Below are 19,447 nucleotides of genomic sequence, written 5' to 3' on the forward strand. Positions count from 1 at the left end.
TATTCACAGTGGAGGGGACCAGGATGGTTAGGTAAGACTTGATTAGTTTATGAATTATTTTTAACTGTTTGAAAATGAAGAGGTTTGGGGCCTGGAACACAAAGAAGAAAGAAATCATTAGACTATTCCTATTTGAGCCGATTTAGAAGAATTTACCGCTTGACCATCAACTAGTTCCTATTGCTATAGGGTCCAATCCTACAAACCCACAGTCCTGGCAGCCCCAGTGAAGAGTCCTGGTGCCCACAGCAACATTCTGAAGTGTGAAATATTTCTGCACCCCCAGGCTCCCATCCTGGCACTGCTGGGGTCTGGGATCAGCTGTGCATGACTGATCCTGCTCAAGTCACCACTATTTTAACTCCACATCACAAACCTGGTTCCCCTCACAAAGAACACCTCCTCTCTGAGTGGCATGTTTTTAATGTGCTGTTTTATCATTGTCAGATACAGGTTTTTTATAGCTGAATTTTGAATACTGTATTTAAGGCACTTTTTTTTTTTCTGATTGCAAACATTTTACATAAAAATTGCCTTATATTACAAAAATTATATTCTGTAGTTCTCATGAGCAGTCTCCTCATGTCCCTCACGTTTTGATGTGCACCTGAATATTTAATATTCATAATCAGTTATTGCTTTCTTAGCATTCTGATATAGAGTCAGTTAGACCCAAACAGGTATGACAAATTTCTGCTCCTGCTGGCATCAGGAAAATTACCTGCATCATGTTCCAGACTTTGGGTTCATATAAAGTATTCATGAAGACACACAGCAGCTAGCTAAATACGTGCAGCCTCTCATGAAGTCTGCACTGAAATATGTCCTTCCTCACTCATCTGGAAAGCCCCCAGATATTGTGTCAGGCCACAAATGATTGAATATTATCAATTATTATTGAATATTGTTCAGCAAAAAATTTTTTCCAGCTGCCTTTGGATGATCACTCCCAGCTGGTGACTGACCACGTCAGGCTTCAATGGCTTATAATAGTTTTTAAAGTAAGCAAAAGATTAAGTACAGCTTAAGAGAGTAGAGAGAGAGACTCCACCCTAAAAATGCTATTTCCCCTCTCCATCCAAAGGCACAAACACCATCAAATCTGTGATGGGGTTCACTACTCCCTTTGGGAATCTTGATCCATGGCAGCCAAAGAGCCAGGAGAGGAGCTGATGTTTGCCAGCAGCTTCACAGGGAAAAAGACACAACACAGACTGCAAAAAGGAGATGGAAGAGAGTCAGCAAATCTAATGAACTATCTGCTCAGGAGGGGAAAAACAGAGCAGAATAAAATGTTACAAGAACTGAAAAAGAAAGAAGCAGCTTATTGCTGGTAAAGGTGATGAGTAATTGGGTTATCCCACATAAGCTGTGGAAAAGGCTGGAACTCCCAGGAGGTAATGACACCACAAGACCATGGTTCAAATGCTGCTTGTAGCTGGAAAGGAGATATTTTAAAGAATTATTTCTTCCTGATAGTGAGAAGGGGATCTCCCTCATGTTGCCAGCATTTTATTCAAGACAGCTGTAAGAATTCTTAATTGAATAGATCATAGAATGTTGTTCCAATCCCTCTGCCATGGCAAGGACACCTTCCTCTACACCAGATTGCTAAAAACCTCATCCAACCTGGCCTTGAACACTCCCAGGGATGGGGCAGCCACCCCTTCTCTGGGTAACCTGTGCCAGGGCCTCACCACCCTCACAGGGATGAAATTCTTCCTAAAAGTCAATCTAACCCTGCCCTCTGCTAGGCTGAAGCCATTTCCCCTTGCCCTGTCACCCTCTGCCCTTGGAAAAGTCCCTCTTCAACCTCCTTGTAAGTCCCCTTTGGGTACCAGGAGGCTGATATATATCAGTAACATTTATTCCTACAAGAAGGAATATCAGGATGCTGCAGGAAATAACCTGTAAATGCAATAGCTGTGAAACCCTGAACTGACTTTTCCGATGGGATGGTTGTTGGGTTCCCAGGGAGCTCAGAGCAAAGTAGTTGAAATAATACCACCATCTGCTGGGCAGCTGGATAATTCAGGGAGTGGAGAGCTCCTTTGGAGATGAAAGTGTGTGTGACTCCCAGCCACAGCTTCTCTGGAGCACATCAGAACACGCCTGGCAAGCCCTCATCACGTAATTCTTAATTATTTCTGTTATTGATGCCGACTGATGCTTTCCCAGGCTGCTTGCTGTGTGAGACACAGCTAAATAGATACACAACAAAACACATCTGCCTCACACGACATGAGGAGGGAATTGGGGAACATTTTTCACACTCTTTCTGTGTGGGGAGCAGCACCCCTACAGCAGCTGTGCCCTGTAAAAGATATATGAATTTAATTCCCATCAGGACTGATATCATTTGCTCTCCCAGATCTGTTGCTAGGTCACATGCAGCTGCTCTCATCCAGCCTGGGAAGCAGGAACCCAGAAATAGCAACGTCCACTGACAAGTTGAGATGCTTGCCACGGCCAGATGTGGGGAACAGCATGTCACAAGGACCCAGGAATGATTCTTGCAGGAATTATAAATGCAGCACCACTTTCTGGTGGATGTAGCAGACTTACTGCAGCCTCATTTCTGACACAAGTATTTCCCAGGGAGGACGTGAGGCTCCTGTGACACATAGGTGGCATTCAGCAGAAATGAAAAGCCACAAGCCTGCCAGCTCAGCTAACGTGGGCAGGGCTCATCATCTCCTCTAGCCTAAGGCACAAACAGGGATGATGTGCCTGGCATTGCATGAAGCTTTTCCCCACCCTCCAGATGACCAAAGGCTTGCTAACAGTTGGATCAGGGGAGAAAAGCTTTCGTAGGAACCAGAAAAAAAGGCTAAATCATGTGCCTATTACTGTGAGGAGAAAATCTGCTGGGGTCTCTGGAATGAAGAGGAGTGACAGCCCTTGTGTGAAAGTCAGTGAAATTTCCCATTTCTGCAAGGGAAGAATTGTTGGAGCTACAAAAGACCTACCCCCACTCCATCAGCCCGTTGGTTTTTTAAAAAGTTGTAAAAGCTGTGATGCCACCAGCTACTTCAGACCCCCATGGGGAAAACGAAAAACAGGATGAAGTAATTCAACCTCCTGAAAATCCTGCTGGGTGCTACTGAAATTTAAAATGCTTCACTTTTTTGGAAAGAGATGCTCAGAGGAGATGGGATCTGCTACCTGAAGCACAAAGGTTTGCCTGGAGGCAGGACGGTGCTACATGCAGTGAAACCCTGCTGGATGAAGATGGGGAGGCTGGATGAAGAACCCAGCTGTTTTGTTATGGAATTCCTGGAGATTGGGGGAATTTGTGATGATGGAAAGGCTGAGGGAAGGTACAAGCTTAGGCCAGGTTCTGCAGTAGTGTGGGCATGGGTGTGGCTGCTGGGGGCTTTGCCAGGGCTTCCTCCTGGGATGATCAAAAAAGACTCCCTGGGGAGTTCTGTCTCCCTGGGGATATTTAAATTGCATTTTTCCAATGGTTTTTTTGGTGTTTTTTTTTTCTTTTAGGTTAGTTTCTGTTCAGTGTTAGTGTGTATCTTTGCAGCTGTTGGTAAATCCCTAGCCTCCAGAACTTACTATGACTCTCATTAAAATAATAAAAATCCTTCCACTATATTTATTCACTTATATTAACTTATAAATGAAAATTAATAGCATCAGATAGCTAAGATGCAACTTTTCCAGGTAGCAGGAGCAGCAGTAGGTCCTGTGCATTTATAATGATGTATAATGATGAAATAATGATTAAATACCTTTGGTGTCTGTCACACATGAATGAAGCTGTACCAGGAACTATCTTACCCAGAAAGGACTTGGCTGACTGTTTTTTATGTGTTTTTTTAAGCCCAGTACCTGTCCCCCAGCTATCCTCTGGTTCATGCCTAGATATCACTACAGGAGATGCACCTGCTTCAGCACAGTTTCTGAAACAATGCAGAGGATGTGGTCAGAAAGGCTCTGTTAAAATTAAGAGTCCATCACAACTATCAAGGAACTCTTTTCCTTGAGACAGCTGAGAGCAATCACATTACTTAATATCACAGTGTCAATTTATGGGAGAGATTATTGCCAAAATACTTACCAAATAAAGTGGGGAGAGGACATTTTCAGCTCAGCTGTGAAATGGCCACATCTGAACACTCCTGTGAGTATTGCTGACCTGAATGACCTTCAGGCTGTCACCCTCAGACTCTGCTTATTATATTTGTAAATAAAGTCAGGGTGCTGCTTCTCCTGGAGCAACTGCTTCAGAAAGCATCATGTGGAGGAAGGAGATATATTTAAATACAGCATTACAACTGGGTCATCTGAGACAGTTCATGTGCTTTGCAATAGTTTTCGTGCAAATACCAAGTGCCAGATTTTTTTTTCCATATTTTCCTTCCCCAGATTTTTGATTTTAAGCATCCTGTTTCTTTTTAAAGTGCCAGTTTAGCTGAGCCACGTGTTACCATCAAGGCATGCTGCTGTAGTTAACCCAGGAAAATACTGTTTTCTGGGAATGCAAACACTAATAAAGCTATTGGTGCAATAAATTATTTTCTCTTGTATGGAGATCAAGTAATTCAGTGCTTACTTCAGAAAAGACAATACAACATATATTGTGAGTCCATTAGCAGCAACAACAAATGTTTTCTGGCTCTAGAGGAAGAATTAATTATTTACATGTTTCTCATTAACTTTTTACCTACTGTTAACAGTAGGTTTTAAAAAAAGTCCTTTTCTCTCTGTGATCAAAGTTTTCAACAAGCCCATCTACAAGCAGCATATTTAGCCATTTTAAATTATTTGCAGCCTGTCACAAAATGACACTAGCAATTTGTAGGCACTGCTGAAATGCTGCAGGTATTCCAGAAGTTCCTCACAAACCCTTTTTGAGACACCAATGCTTTCATCCACTGTCCATGACGTGCTGTTGGACGTTGTGCAAATGTTAAAATACCACCAATATCTTGTTTTCACCTTATAAAATAATAACAAACCTCATGAGAGGCTGGAAGCTGCCTGTAGACTCATCCATGGATCTGGTGGTCATGTATTTCTCCAGAGTTTAATCTCTGTTTAGCACCTCCTGGTAGAACAGGTAGTGCACAGGTAGTGCAATATTGGCCAACAGAAAATGGGTTCATACTGCTGTTTTAGGGGAACAATTGCAATTTTTTTCCAGCTAAACCTGGAGTCGGTTTTGGTAGGACAGTCTCAGAGAAATTTGTGATAAAATGGTCTTCATAATTCATCTGAAAATCTTAGAGAATCATCAAAATTCTCAGTAATTTCAGCCAAAAAAATGGACCAAATTGTGTTGTGTTTTGTTACCATTTGACTCAGATCCTAAAACACAGAGAAATCCAGAACTTATCAAAAATATTTCCATTTATTCTTTGATTTCATGAACCACTTAGACCCACATGTCTCTGTGAGCTTGTGCAACTGAATCTTTTACTAATTGATTTACCTTCCAAATTATTTAAATAACTTAAAACCAAAACCACAACAACAGAGAAGGTTAATATAGTGGGAATTTAGTGATTCACACCAGAAAAGGAAGCATGCCTTTCCAAACTGGCTGATGAGATTTGGCATGGCTGAAGTGCCTCTTTCCCCGCTCAATCACCTCCAGGGCCGGGCTCTGCAGGGCCAGGAGCATCCTCACTCAGGAGCACTGGGGTGGGGTTTGTCCAAAGGCTGAGAGTGTGGCTGAAACCCCAATCCCTGCTCCATGAAACTGCCAATTTCTGCTCTGTGACCCACTGCAAACACCAGGAAGCATTTGTGATGTGACAAGCCAGACTGTTCATTTTATCAGGCGTTGCCCAGCACCAGCTGCTCCTGAGGAAAGTTCAGCAAACTTGATAATGAGCACTGGGGGAATAGCAGAAGTTTCCTCTTCAGCTGAACGATAGTTGGCTCATATCTTAAATATTTTATGTCCATTATACGCTCAAAAATGCTGTGAAAGGTCTGTGTAAGCTCTTGGTTTTCATATTGGTGTTTGGCCTGCATTAAACACACAGAGAAAATTCAGTGTTGTGTAATGCTATTGAATATCACAGATTTAAGATTTATTACCGAAGGAAATTGCACTGAAAGAGCTTACTGGAAACAAAACAAAACCTCTGACTCGGTGATGGATGACTTGGTTCTCTAGTCTTACACCAATTATTTAACAAAGCATTTGTTACATTTGACTTTAGGCCAAGCAACGATGTGAGCTGACATTTTCTAGAATATTTTAAAGAATTGACAATTTGCAATACATTAGCAAGGCCAAGAAAGAGCAAAGCACGTTTAGATGGAGTTATAAAATCAGATACCTTGATAACTTTGCCAATAGTATTTAGTCATAATTTAGCCATTGATATTGAGTCAGTTCTACTAAGTGTGTGACAAAATGCTGTAACAAAATGAATCATAAGCTCCATGTCCCTTAATGCAAATTATTGAGTTAACTCTTCAGCAAGATGCCGTTACCTGCAGTGATTACACGTTCACAGCATGCAAGGCAGAAGCAAATCTGGCAGGTGCAAACATCTGCTTCTTTTCTTTTTTACAGCTGCAGAGAAGTGTCCTGTGTGCTTCTACTTTACCAGAATTTTATAAAGCTCTGGGTGTGCTGTGGAATAATAAAAAAAAAGCTTTCCTTCCTCCTGTGCAATTTTCTGAGGACTTATTTAGCTTCATCCAGGTTTTCTAAAAGGGTTCAACTGAATTTTTGGAAGTTCTGCAGACCATTGTTTTAGGCTAATAAGTAAAACTAATATGTGCTAACAGGAAACACTGATCTGGGTGTTTTCTTGTGGAAAACACACACAGAGCAGGTCTGTCTTATTTGCATTGTGAGATAATTCAGAAAATGAGCTTTGAGCTGCTCTGACACCAAGTTTGAGCCGAGGGATCCGGTCAGCCCCTTCAGCCAAAGGTGAGGGGGGAGAGTTGGTTGGGATGAAGCCACAAAAATCACCTTTCCTGCACAGCTGTTAGAGAAATAGCTGCTTTAATGGCCTTTCAACCATTAAAAGGCAGAATTAGAGGCTGAATTAGAGCATTCAATTAACAAGCAGTCAGCTGTGTAAAACCCATCATGTGACACTGAGGCTGTAAAATCCGAACAGGTAAATGTTATTAAAGTCCCTGATAAAGTAAAAATTATTTTTCTTGGGTTTACATAAATAAATACCAGAATGTTTTTGTAAGATTTGCTGTGATACACCACTAATTTCATGTACTTGCATTTCACTTTGGTTTGAGCCACAATAAAAAATAAAGCTGAAATCTCTGCTGCGCTTGTATTGTTTTTGTGAACCTTCAGAAGCAGCAACTTCAGAATTTTTGGGTGGTTCATAGCAAAAATCATGTTACCAGTCCAACTGAAAGGACAGAAAAGCTACTGGAGAAGGGAACAACAGGAATAACTGGCTGAAGGCAAGATTTGAATTTTATGAATATTAGAAGCCAAGGGCCATTGCACTGAAGGTGAAATGTCCCTTTAAAAGGTGGCTAAAACAGCTAATCCAAAATGAGGTCATAAAAATGTCAAAATGGACAAGAAGGAAAAAAGTTGTGCAGAAGGAAAGGAATCATTCAAAAGCTAGCCTGAGGGAGGTCTGTGTGCAGGGAGAGACAGCAAGGCAATTATTTAAGAGCAGCCCATTATCTACTGCCCAAAGAGCCACACAGGTTTGTAACACAGAGTTATGATTCCAATTTATGTGATATTTGAAATGAATACTTACCTTGGTGAAAAAACCCCACATGAAATAAAACCTATTCTAGACCCTTCTAAAATGCTACTGGTCTATAACAATAAATATTATTCCATTAGTTTTATATTACTGGGTTTTCAAAGGCAGGTGAATTAGATGAGATCTCTTTACATGAGATGAATTTAAGAGACAACTGTTATTTATAAGAGCTGAAATAATGTGTTTGGAGTGCCTCAGTTTTTATTTAACACCTGCTTTTTCCCTGCACACAATTTTCTTCAGAAAAATTCAGTAATGAATTGATTTTTACCTGTCTCAAAAGATGAAAATCTGGATTTTGCAAAATGTGTGGTGGAGAATACTGAACGGAGGAAGCCTTGTGGAAAATAAATTATTGGGCTGGCTAGAAATTGACCCTTAGCTCCCATGAGGTCTTTCTGAGCTCTGTTGGAAACTTGCTTTTCCAGTGGGGTGATGTGTATAAATCAGATTAACTTCACTGAGAGCAAGGAAGTAAATATATCTGAGAGAATACAGCACTGTATTTCCAACATTTCTATGGTTTCTGGTGTTGTCAAGGTGGCCACTTGGAGGTTTATGACAGTATTAGCAGTAAAAGAGAGGAGACTTTGCAAACAGTGTCTGTGAGAGGTGGAGGAGAGTCTCCCACCCATGGCTGGAGCAGGTGTTTATTTCAGCAGCTCCTGTTCCACCTTCCAGGGCAGCATTAACCACCAAATCATGCATTCCCTAATAATTATAATAATTTATAATTTAATAATTTTGATTTCATACATTAAACAGAGGCTTATGAGGTTTTCTTTTTAAAATCTATGTACTCTGTGAAATCCCTAAAGAAGCTTTAGAAAAAAAGCAAAAGAAAAGCAGGGAGCAGCAGGTCCCTGTGGATGAGAGTTGAGGTGCCATGGCTGATTTATAGGCCTGGAAAATATTTGCAATGCCCATATTATACTTGTTCTGGGGATAAAGAGAGGATTTAATTCACTAGTGCTATCAATCTGTTACCTTTCAAGGCAGTAAATTCACTAAATTCAGTAAAAAAAGCAATTCAGCTTCATGGAGTTGTTGTTATAGTATATCATTTGTCATTTACTGTATGTAAGTACCAATAGCACAAACATTTAAAATCATCAAAAGAACTATAAAGAGATGAAAGAAAAATGTTTCAGAATAAATCTGTCTTTTCCAAAGCAATCTACTCTGTGATAAGGTTATAGAGTGAAACATATGTCACTAGGAGCTTGACATAAAATTCTTATTTGTAATTGCAAATGTTTTAACAAAATTGTTAAACCTCATTTCATATTTGTGTATGACACAGACTGGAAGAGGAGGAGTTTTAAGAGCACACATTGATGCCTTTACAGTGATGCAGTGAGGATTCTCCAGGGCATTTCTCAGGGGTCCTGAAACAATATATTATTTGTTCCTATGGGGGAACCTAACTCTCCTCCTAAATCTGCTGGGATGCCTGTCTCTTAGGGCTTTAATCTGATAGTGATGAATACTCCCATTAATACTTATATTAACCCATCGTCTCTGAAAAGAAATGATATTTGCGGCATTTTTCTGTCTTGAATGAATGTGGAAAGACAATTGAATCAAATTAGGGGAGTGATCTACACTGCAGTACACACATTGCTCTGCCACTTGTTTTCATTCACCCAATAGCTTTGCCATATTTTACATCTCACACCATTTATATCATATTTTCAGTACAGCTCTGATGGTTTTTTATTTACTCCTAGCATCCCTGGCCTGTTTGACATTCTGAGAGCCAGGAGGAGGCAGCATCTGTGTGGAAGAAGTGTCAGCAGCCCCCAGGGCTGCCCCAGAGGAGCCCTGCCAAGGCCAGGAGCAGGAATGGAGCTCTCTTTGAACACAACATCTGCTTGCACAGCCTCTCCTGCAAGATCAAATTGTAGCAGCCAGGATGGGAAAGGAGGATGAAAGAAGAGATGGCAGATATATGGACAGTCAGTTCCAGTGCTGGTTCTGGACTCTTTTCAATCCAAGCTGGTGGTTCTGCTCTGACTCTCATTATTACCCCTGTCTGGAATTGGCACTGCACTGGCCGCCCTTTAGAGTTTTGATTTCTTCAAAAAGGAAAGGTTCCAGGAGAAGGCTGAATGAAATGGTTCAAGGGATGGGCAACACCTTTCCACTTCATGCCTTTCCACTGCTAATGCTGATGAAAACCTCCTGTGGAATGTCTTTTTGCTGCCTTTTCAAAGGAAATTCTTTCCAAAATGGAAAGTTCACTCCATGGGAAAATTCAGTCAGAAACTTTCCTGAGCAGCAGTGACTGCATGAAGGCTAGGAGCAGCCATTTCTCTTTCTTTTACTATCCAGACAAAACAAGTCAAGACTTAGGGAAGAGAGGCAAAGTGTTTCAATTACACTTCCGTAATGTAATTCCATAATTTTGAAGAAGAAAGATCAAAATGCAGTTTGTTTGGTTTTTTAATCATGTATCCAGTTCACTCAAGTTGCACAGTAAATGATGTTTGCAGAGGCTGAAGCAATTCCTTATAGAAGGAATTCAGGCTGCCAGAGCAGTTTGTAAAAGTGAAACAAATACTGAGCTGATCTAGGAAGGAAAAAAAAAAAAAATATTTCTAAAAAATGTTTCTCTTTCATACAGATTTTGTGGGAATCATCTGCTTTTCTGAAAATGGATTCTGATGGGAAATCACCAGCCAGTTCCAATATACATAGTTTATACGTGAGTGTCTTCTTTATGAATATTTGGTAATTGCCAGTCTCTTCACACAGAATAATCATTTTTGGGTTTGAGCTGCTGAGCAGCAACAACCATTCTCAGACATGTCTTGGGGCACTCTGGAGCAGAGGCGAATTGCAATGTGATTTATTTTGACATCTCTGCAACAATTTGGGGTTCTCCATTAAACAAGGAGCTCGTATGAATAATTCACACATCAGTCCTGACTGTGCCCTGGCACCTGGCAGTGGTGCCATCCAGGAAGGGCACTGAGAGGCCACTCTGCAAATTTAATCAGGGCACGCTGTGCCCAGCTAAAGTTCAGGTGCTCAGAGCAGCACATGTGGCAAAAGAGAGAAGAAACAGAGGCTGCTGCCCCTGCCCTGCCAGAGCTGAGGGTGCTGCAGGCAGGTCAGGGATCACACCCTGCCTTGGTCCATGCCAAGGGGCACTGCAGTTACAAGGAACTGATTTATTGCCTCTAACAGGTGTGGTTATGCTGTGTCAGAGCCCAGGCACTCGTGGTCCTGCTGCCCTGAAGAAATCTGGAGATGATCATTAGATGATCATTCCTGCGTTTGTCTCTGCTTTAGAGTTTGGAGTCTCGTATTTTTGCTCACTGGCTAATGAGGAGTGATTCTCCAAAAGAGTTTTCCCTCTCACAAGGGAATTAGGAGCTGAAAGATAAACACACCAAACTATCTAACATAGAAATCATTCTCTGTAATCCCAGAGCTCTGAAAAGGGTTCTGTGATTATATATACACATGGTTATGTATAATGAATGATTACCCTAAAAATCACAACTAGTTCTCACTTAAATTAAGAGCTTGGTCCTCTAAATTACATTCAGTACTTCTTGCATTATTTTCTGAAGAACCAGCAGTGCTCTGTTCTGTACACAAGAACACAAAACAGAGGAAAACACAAGCTCTAATATATTTCCCCAAAATGGGCATGAGATGTTCTTCCCATCCCATGTCATCTGTGCAGTCCTAAGGTAAGAGATAAGGAGCAGGTTTTTTGGCTAACAAGGGGTTTGAATACTGCACTTTGGTGATCCTAAGATTTTTGGAATTTCTCTAAAATATGTTGACAAAGATGACTAAAAGAAATAAAGAGAGAGGATCCCAGAACTGATCCTTTTCTCATCCCTGTCAGGAAAATCCTTTGGTGGGAGGGGTCCTGACTGGAGGCTGCTGGGACTCACTCAAAATCCATTATGCCAAACTTTCCTCCTGCTCAGAAGCTGCAGAAAGGACTGGAAGAATCAGAAGACACATCCTGACCACACCAACAAAGAGGGGCCTGCCCTGGGGACACAGGGAGTTTATTTCTTGTCACTGGGCTTGGCAGGTATTTTCAGTCAGATGAAAAAAAAAAAAAAAAAAAGCAAACAAAAATGGACAGAAGAGGGTTTTATCACATGAAATGTGCAAATTCAGACTTGCAAAAAAAATAAAAATCTGTATAGTGAAGACATATTTTCCCTCTGAAGGACACTGTCCTGCTAGGAAAGTGTGTGTACAGGCAGGGCCATGCTCTCTGTGTCACCTGTGAATAACAAATCTCTTCTCTGCCTAGAAAGCCACCCCAGGGACAGCCTCGTGCTGAGGGTATTCCTCACAGAAAGCAGAAGGAAATAAAGGATTGTACAGCTCCCTGCTGGCTCGAGTGCAAAAGGAAACTGCTTGCCACACTCACTTTTTGAGAAGCAGAGCATGAAACACCCCTCTCCTTTCCTTCCTGGGGTACCCAAGTAGAAGGATACCTCTACCTGACCTTCAGGAAACACGTGAGGGATGGGATTCATCACTTACAACTCCATTTTAGCCCAGGCCTTCTGCAGCGACTCTCAAACCTCCTTAGTGACTCTGGAGCCTGAGTGTTTCATACTTGGAGCAAAGTGTCAAATAGGCACATCTTTGGAGGCCTTAAAGAATTTGCATTTTTATCACTGCCTTATCATTTAGCTCCATCGTGACACTTAGTTCTGCATCTGAAGAAAAAGGGAAAGATTGTTGCTGTTAATACTCTTCCTCCAGCCTTCCTCTTCCTTCTGCTGATCCCCCAGGCTGCTCCATCTTCCCTGCAGAGCCAGCCCATCTCCTGCAGCCCCTCCCAGCACCCAGCTCTGACACCCAGGAGGGATGTTCAAGCAGACACTGTCTCTTTCTTATAAAGTGAAGACATCTGAACACCCCACGTGCGTATCCATCAGGCAACTTTTGGCCATTTCTGAAATGCTCCAGCTGTGACTTTTGGCTTGATTATCTCCCTGTATCCATCCCTACCATAGAAAATCCATTTAATACTAGGATTGGTGTCAGGAATTCACTGTTGTGTTGTTGACAGTGAAGAGAATTGTTCCAAGCACCCACTACCCACACTTGACCACACCAGCTTTCTGTGGAGTTCCAGGTTCTCCTCTTATCCAGGTTAATAACTGTGGAAACTCTGAGGATATATTCTGATATTTTTATGCAGGTCCTCCATGATTTTAATTTCACTTTTTTTTTTTTTAAGAATGATGTTTGGGGTGGAGGGCTTGGGGAAAAGAGAAGCCAGTGTCATTCTTTTTATTCTTTTTTTCTGAATTCTGTAAGGTCTTGTCTTGGATTGGGAGAATGGGAAATATCTCATTGTCTGACCTGCCATTGTTTGTCTTCCTGAAATGAAGGAAGCCATATCCAGCCCAGGGAAAATTCTTACTTGAGACAATGGGAAGCTTCAATTTCATCTTTACCACCCTCAAAGGTTCCCTTTGATTAAATAGATAAGGGGATAAGTAAATCCAGGGCACCTTGAGAGACCAACCTTCAGATAAATATGATAGTGCTGATACCTTTCTGGGGCTACCTAAAACAGAGGCCAGACAAAATTAAGAGAATAAAAAGTGGGTATATTTGTTGAAGGGCCTACACGTGCATTTAGTGCAGATGAAGCCTCCCCTGGAGCTACACCCAAAACAGACACTGGGTCATGGGTTTTCACACTTTTATAAGTTGGGTCCATTTGCACATTGGGGGTTCATCTTCCAATTACAGCTTCAGGTAATGAAGTCATTTACCCCAAGTTTGCTCCTCCCAACTCACTTTTGTTTCCATCTCTCAGGGCCTGAGGCAGTGAGGTGTCCTTGATTCCCAGGCCCAGAGAGGAATTGTTCTGTCTGACCAAAATGTGAAGACAGCAGCTGACACTCCATATGGATTTTAGAGTTATACACTAAAGAACTGCAGGATTACAAATATATGAAAAATATAAAAGCTAAACTCCTAAGGCATCACTGCAGTCTGAGTGATGGAATCCTTCGCTGCTGTTCTCTGTTCTGTTGCTCTGGCTGGTGCAATGACACTCTGAAAAGCCTCTCATTGTTCAGGCCCCTCACACGTACGCACAACACCAGATATGACTGCGGCCATCATCACTCGGTGCTGCCTGCCTCAAAACCCTGAGGATATAAAAAAAAAAATAGCCTCAAAAACCTGAGGCTGGTTTATACCCCCAATTCCTGCGGGATCAGCTCCCAGCAGTGAGGCACAGGCTGTCCTGGTGCTGCGGGTGACACCGGGCGTGCAAATGCCAGCAGCTGTGGCCGCAGCAGCTGCAGGGACACGTGTGCTCTGGGGGGCTGTGGGAGGGGGAGAGGGGTTTGTCTGTGGCTGCAGGGCTTCCCTCCTGGAAATTCTGGGATTAATGACACATTCAGCCCTCTCCAGGAGAGTGGATTGAAAAGAACGAAAGAAAGGCGGAGGGGGAAAAAAAAAAATTGAAGCAGGCGGGCGGGCTGATGGCTTTTCCTGCAAAGTTTAGGACTTCAAAAGTTAACTTGTAAGCAACTACAGATGCATGGATAAAAGCTGTCTTGGACACTATGCAGCAGCCCTCTCCTTTCCATCAGCATCTCCAACTTGTTGCCTACCTCTGTTGGATTCCCTTGCTGGCCATTAGCTCTGAGTCAGCAGCATTAGGTAAGGATTTTGTGCTTTTTAATTACTTGATGGTTGTTTGGGGGATAGAGTTCATGTGTATTTGAAACTGAGATGATCTTGTTTACGTTTACTTTTGAATGTGGGTTGGAGTGACAGAGGGCTATTATTAGAGAGTCTCCGAAATAGGATGGAAGTAAGGTTAAAATAAACAACTGCAGTAATGAAGAAGGTCACAGTGAAAGCCAAGCACACTTTCAGCACATGATGTATATTGATCATTACAGGAGGACATTCTCTTCCCTTTGGCACATTTTAACAAAAAAAAAAATAAAACCTGTGAAAATTCTTACTTCCTGCTAGAAAAAAAAAAAAAAAGTCAAGTGATTTAGGGAATATACATAACATTTTCCCATAAATGGAATAAATGAAATGAACCATAAAAGAAAAAAAAAGGCTTTAAAATAACATTCTATTCCTCAAGGAAAGAATTATATACACCATATATCAGAGGAACATTATAGATTAGTTAATTACACATATAATAATCATACACAGCCCTAAAGCCTCTGGCAATAAAAAGTTCTGGAGTAATTTCTCTACTACTGTACACATTAAATGTAAGTCTTGTTTCACTCTAGGAGAGAGTTCGAAGGGGACATAGATTTTACATATGTGGCTTGTTTACACAGCTTTATTAATTGTACACAGAAATACATTGAGACTCATGTTAGACATTATTCAGCTAGTGAAAACTGGGTTAATAAAAGAAACTGAGAAAAGCAAAGAGCGTAGTGCTGTGAGTGATTATGGATTCAGCTTTGGCAAATTCTGCAGAGGCAGCCCCCCCTTAAAGGAAATGTGTTGTCATATTTTACAAAATTTAATTCCAGTAGAGTCCCAACTGGTCTGAACAGTGACTGTCAGCCAGCACTCATTAGCTCTACGAAGATAAAACAATTTAGAGCCCTCCTCACTTGAATATCAAAGGGTCACACAGAAAGTTTTGCAGGACTGAACACAAAGCAAATGACCTTATCGCCTTTATCTTCAAACAATGCCTTTAATTTCTGAAACCTTTTGAAGGGTTGCCAGTTTTCTGGAGTGTAGCAGCTACTTATCTGATAGAACAAGCTTTTCATCAGGGGAAACGACCTTTTAACTCCTAGTAACTAAGTAACTGTATTTGCCACTGTATTTTTCCTACTGCAGGTAATATATATGGACATATTTATTAAACTGAGAACACGAAGGAATTAAGTATTGTGCTGTCTCTTAGGTGATGCAGAAGGATTCCTCAGACTTGCTGTGGGTTTTTGTTTGTTTTTTTTCATAGAGTGAACTTGAAGTAAATGAAACTGCCCAGAAGGTTTAAATTCTGACAGATCGTGTTGTGACATTACAAGCATATTAACAGAGCTGTTTACTTTTGTAGTCTAACAAACCTACCAATCCCATAAGAATTTCATGGTGAATAAGAAAGATCTGACCAAAAAGGTCTTCACAGATGCTTCATTGAAAGAGAGAAGATGAAAAAGTAATTTAAAGACCGAGGAAGAACATCATGTTCTGCTCTTACTTTATGTAATGAAGCTCCCTGTGACTGAGTGAATTCTCAATATTTGGGGTTTTTGCATTATTTCCCATGACTGAGAAGCACGAAAAGGTTACCAACAACACCCGTAGCTGCTGTCTATTACAGGACTAAGTGAAGCACCAGGGACAAAAGCAACACAGTGAATCATAGATGTGGGAGGGCTGACACAACACAGAGCTTGTCAGACTGTTCTGGGATGAAATTCTGTAAATAAGTCAATCAAGAGAAAAAGACAATAGATCTTTTTACAGTGGTATCTTACAGAAAAAACATTTATCTTAAAATAGTTGCTTGTAACACCACCAGCGGAAAGGAATTTCTCCCCATCCCCTCTGGAGCCTTTTCATAATGTACAACTGAGAAAGTTTTTAATTTGGATACGAGTTTCCTGCAGAGGTACCCTTGAAGCTCCCGAAATCCACTGGGGCTTCACTGCAAGGTGTTACATATGTAATAAACTCAGATAGAGTTAATTGTTTCCAAGCTTACTCCTGTGCATTTCCCTCAACTCTGAAGCACCTGAGGAAAAATTTGAGCATATCCAGAGGTGAAGGAAGAGAGGAGAGGATGGTGTCAGAGGAAGGTAAAATGCCTACAGCCAGCATGGAAAGGTGGTGTGTTTTCCAGCCACCCAAGCGGTCTATTGATTTAAGAAAGTAAATGGAAATAGTCTAGAATGGCAAAAACCACTCAGTATGTCTTGTAATTATATGAGCCCTGGTCTTGCTTTGTACAGAAGAGTGAAATGAAGATCAGAGTATATAATTTGCTCCGTGTTCTACCCAAAAGCAACCCACGATTTCACTGTGAGCTTCTGCTGTAAAACCTGAGTGCCATGGACTGTCCATCCTGGAAACAAAAATCTGCTGGAGCTGAGAGAACATTTCCTCATGAGTACCTCAAAAGGAACTAATCAAACTATTCAGGACTTCTCCACCTGCTTCAAGTATCTGCCAGGGATGGCAAATTCTCCCCTCCCTTGGTCAGGCTGAAACATTCCAGGGCTTCTTCCACCCTCGGGGTCCCTGAGCAAAGAGGGGTGTGACCACCCCAGGGAATCCCCAGGGTCTGAAATCCCAGGCCTGGAAACAGCTTACAGGGATCAAGCTCTCAGGCCATGAGTGGGTTTGGTCAGACCATTCCTGTGCCTCTGGAAATAACACTGGGATTAATCTGGCTCCATGGTTTAGCTCTGTGGGAAGCGCCGCAGGCGTTTACAAACAAACAATAACCCACGGAATGCTTTCCTATGGAAGCAGAGCCAAGACTCCTGGCCATGCCAAAGAAATAAAGGGAGAGGAACAACCTTTACAGTATGCTTCTCTCCCTACATTACTTTTAATGTTAATCATCAAAAGTCATTTACAGGCTAATATTTTATTTCCCTCTTATTAAATCAGTATCAAGTACCAATTAACATGGAGAACAGTTTGATTTTTAACAAACAGTTTAAGTTTGACTTAAAGATCACCGAGTTCCAGCTCTCCTGCCATAGGCAGGGTTGCCACCCACCAGAGCAGGCCCAAATTAAGCCAGTTTGTATCTCTTAAACTAAGATTGAAATCTGGATTTATCTGATTTTGTGCTGTCAAAGGGAAGCAGGGGCTGTACAATGATTTCTGCTTGCTGATAACTTTTTTGTTCCACTCCTTTTTACCTGAAGTACAAGGGCTGTGCCACTTCAGGGAAATTTCATTCATAAGGAAGGAAGAATTGGGCACTGTTGCAGTCCAGGGGCGAGGGAACCTCTGTCACCTTAGTTTTTGACTCTCCTGACCTGTACTGGTATGTCACTATTGGATTTTAGGACTTTGGAATTTTTAGAGAAATAATTTTTTTGCTCACGCATTTGCCTTTTAATCCCCTGATGAAAATTAAATGATTGTTTTCAAAGTTACACAGGCTTAAAGATATGTTTGGTGTGAGAGGGCTGCCCTTCAGCTGCATCTCCCAAGCATTTGCCAATTTCCCATTGGCCTGCCAAGCATGTTCAAACCCCTTAACAGCTATTTACTACTCTGCACTGTGCTAAAATCGAGAATCAATTTATTAGACACTGCTCATAACAGTATAGGACATTCATGGCCAAAATGTTGCCTTTAATGGTCCAGTTCCTCAAAGTTATTTTGTCTCTGAATGCCAAACCTGAAGAAGTATTGTGCGCATCCAGCTTCCCTGGCAATCGATAGGAACCACGAGGAGTCGAGACAAATCTGTGTTTGCTCCTAACCCGACAAGACAGATCGCTGAGCAGAGGGAGCATCATCACTCTGCCTTACTGATGGCCTGGGGACCCAGAGTGGCTCAAGGTCATCAGGAAAATCCTTTGGTGAGGCCTCAGGAGTCACAGCCCAACCCCATCAGCCCTGGCACAGCTCAGAACTGGCACAAAAGCCAATACAGTAAATTGGAGGGCAATAAAAACACTCAGCCTCTGGCCATCTTCCCTGAAAAGTCTGAAGTCAAATGGCCACGCACAAACTCAAGGGGACACAAAGTATTTCTGGTAGGTTTTAATCTGTTTAACATGTTTTAGGTGGCCAATACTTGAAATTCCCCCCAAATTCCCTTTGTTTTAATTAAAAATGATCCATTTACCTTCCAAAATGCTATAAATTCTTTATCATACAGATATAGTACGGGAGCAGAAGGAAAAGTTAATCCTGAATTAACTTCATTAGAGACAGAATTTATTTTCCAATTGTTCCTAGACCACTTCTGTAGCCTATTAAAATGATTCAGGTTTTGGAAATGGCTCTTTCCTCTGGATCTATTTCCTCTGGATATATTTCCTCCCCTTTTTTTTGTGCCGTAGGCTTGCTGCCTCAGAAGGCTGGGAACATTGTGGAAGTACCATTTTGTTGCTTTTTCATTGGGTTTCCATTGCACCTCTTTGAATTTTTTGCTGAGAAAAGTCCTCAAGGCAGCCAGATTGCTTATTTTGTCTAAAAATTTGCTCCTCTGGAAGATTCATACTGACTTTTTTGCTACTTACTACCTGGATGAAGTGTCTTGTCACCTAGCAGATGGAAGTTTAGTGTTGGACTTTGCCAGTCCACAGCAGAAATGGATATTGTCATTAACGTGGTTTCCAGCATGTTGCTTGTTTAAGGATTTTAAAGCTTTTTTCAAAGTAGTATATTTTACCTTCAGTTATGACCTTTGTTAATGTCACTGTGGCAGCTACATTATGTGTTTTGCCTCAGGTAGAGATTATTTACAGTGAAATATGAAAAAAATGTGGATTAGATTGAAGAATATTTTTATTTGCCTTTGAAACAGCAATAGAACCATGTGTTAGTGCATGCAATTGTTTGTACAGCTTTTCTGGGAAGAGCTTTGTACATTAAGCTCTTAGGAGATTTACTTAATGAGAGTATGTACTCATTTGCTTCTTTCTGACACATCTTATTTTGATTATTCTGACATCCATTACTTTGATTGCTGTGTTCACACTGCATGGCATCCATGGGGAGCCACGAGGGAA

The 19,447-nt window shown here is 41.4% G+C and overlaps 1 protein-coding gene across 4 annotated transcripts in view; it reads left to right on the forward strand.

The window, feature by feature from the left end:
- Positions 1 to 14,069: 14,069 nt before the first annotated feature.
- Positions 14,070 to 19,447, forward strand: part of LOC131579915 (von Willebrand factor D and EGF domain-containing protein-like) — a 170,403-nt gene continuing 165,025 nt past the window's right edge. For all 4 annotated transcript variants that reach the window (XM_058840489.1, XM_058840491.1, XM_058840492.1 and 1 more), the window contains exon 1: positions 14,070 to 14,405. In XM_058840489.1, coding sequence (XP_058696472.1) covers positions 14,309 to 14,405 — 97 coding nt within the window. In that variant the 5' untranslated portion in view covers positions 14,070 to 14,308. The remainder of the gene's footprint in view (positions 14,406 to 19,447) is intronic.

The sequence above is a fragment of the Poecile atricapillus genome, chromosome 5 (genome assembly GCF_030490865.1).
Source record: "Poecile atricapillus isolate bPoeAtr1 chromosome 5, bPoeAtr1.hap1, whole genome shotgun sequence".
Taxonomy (NCBI): Eukaryota; Metazoa; Chordata; class Aves; order Passeriformes; family Paridae; genus Poecile; species Poecile atricapillus.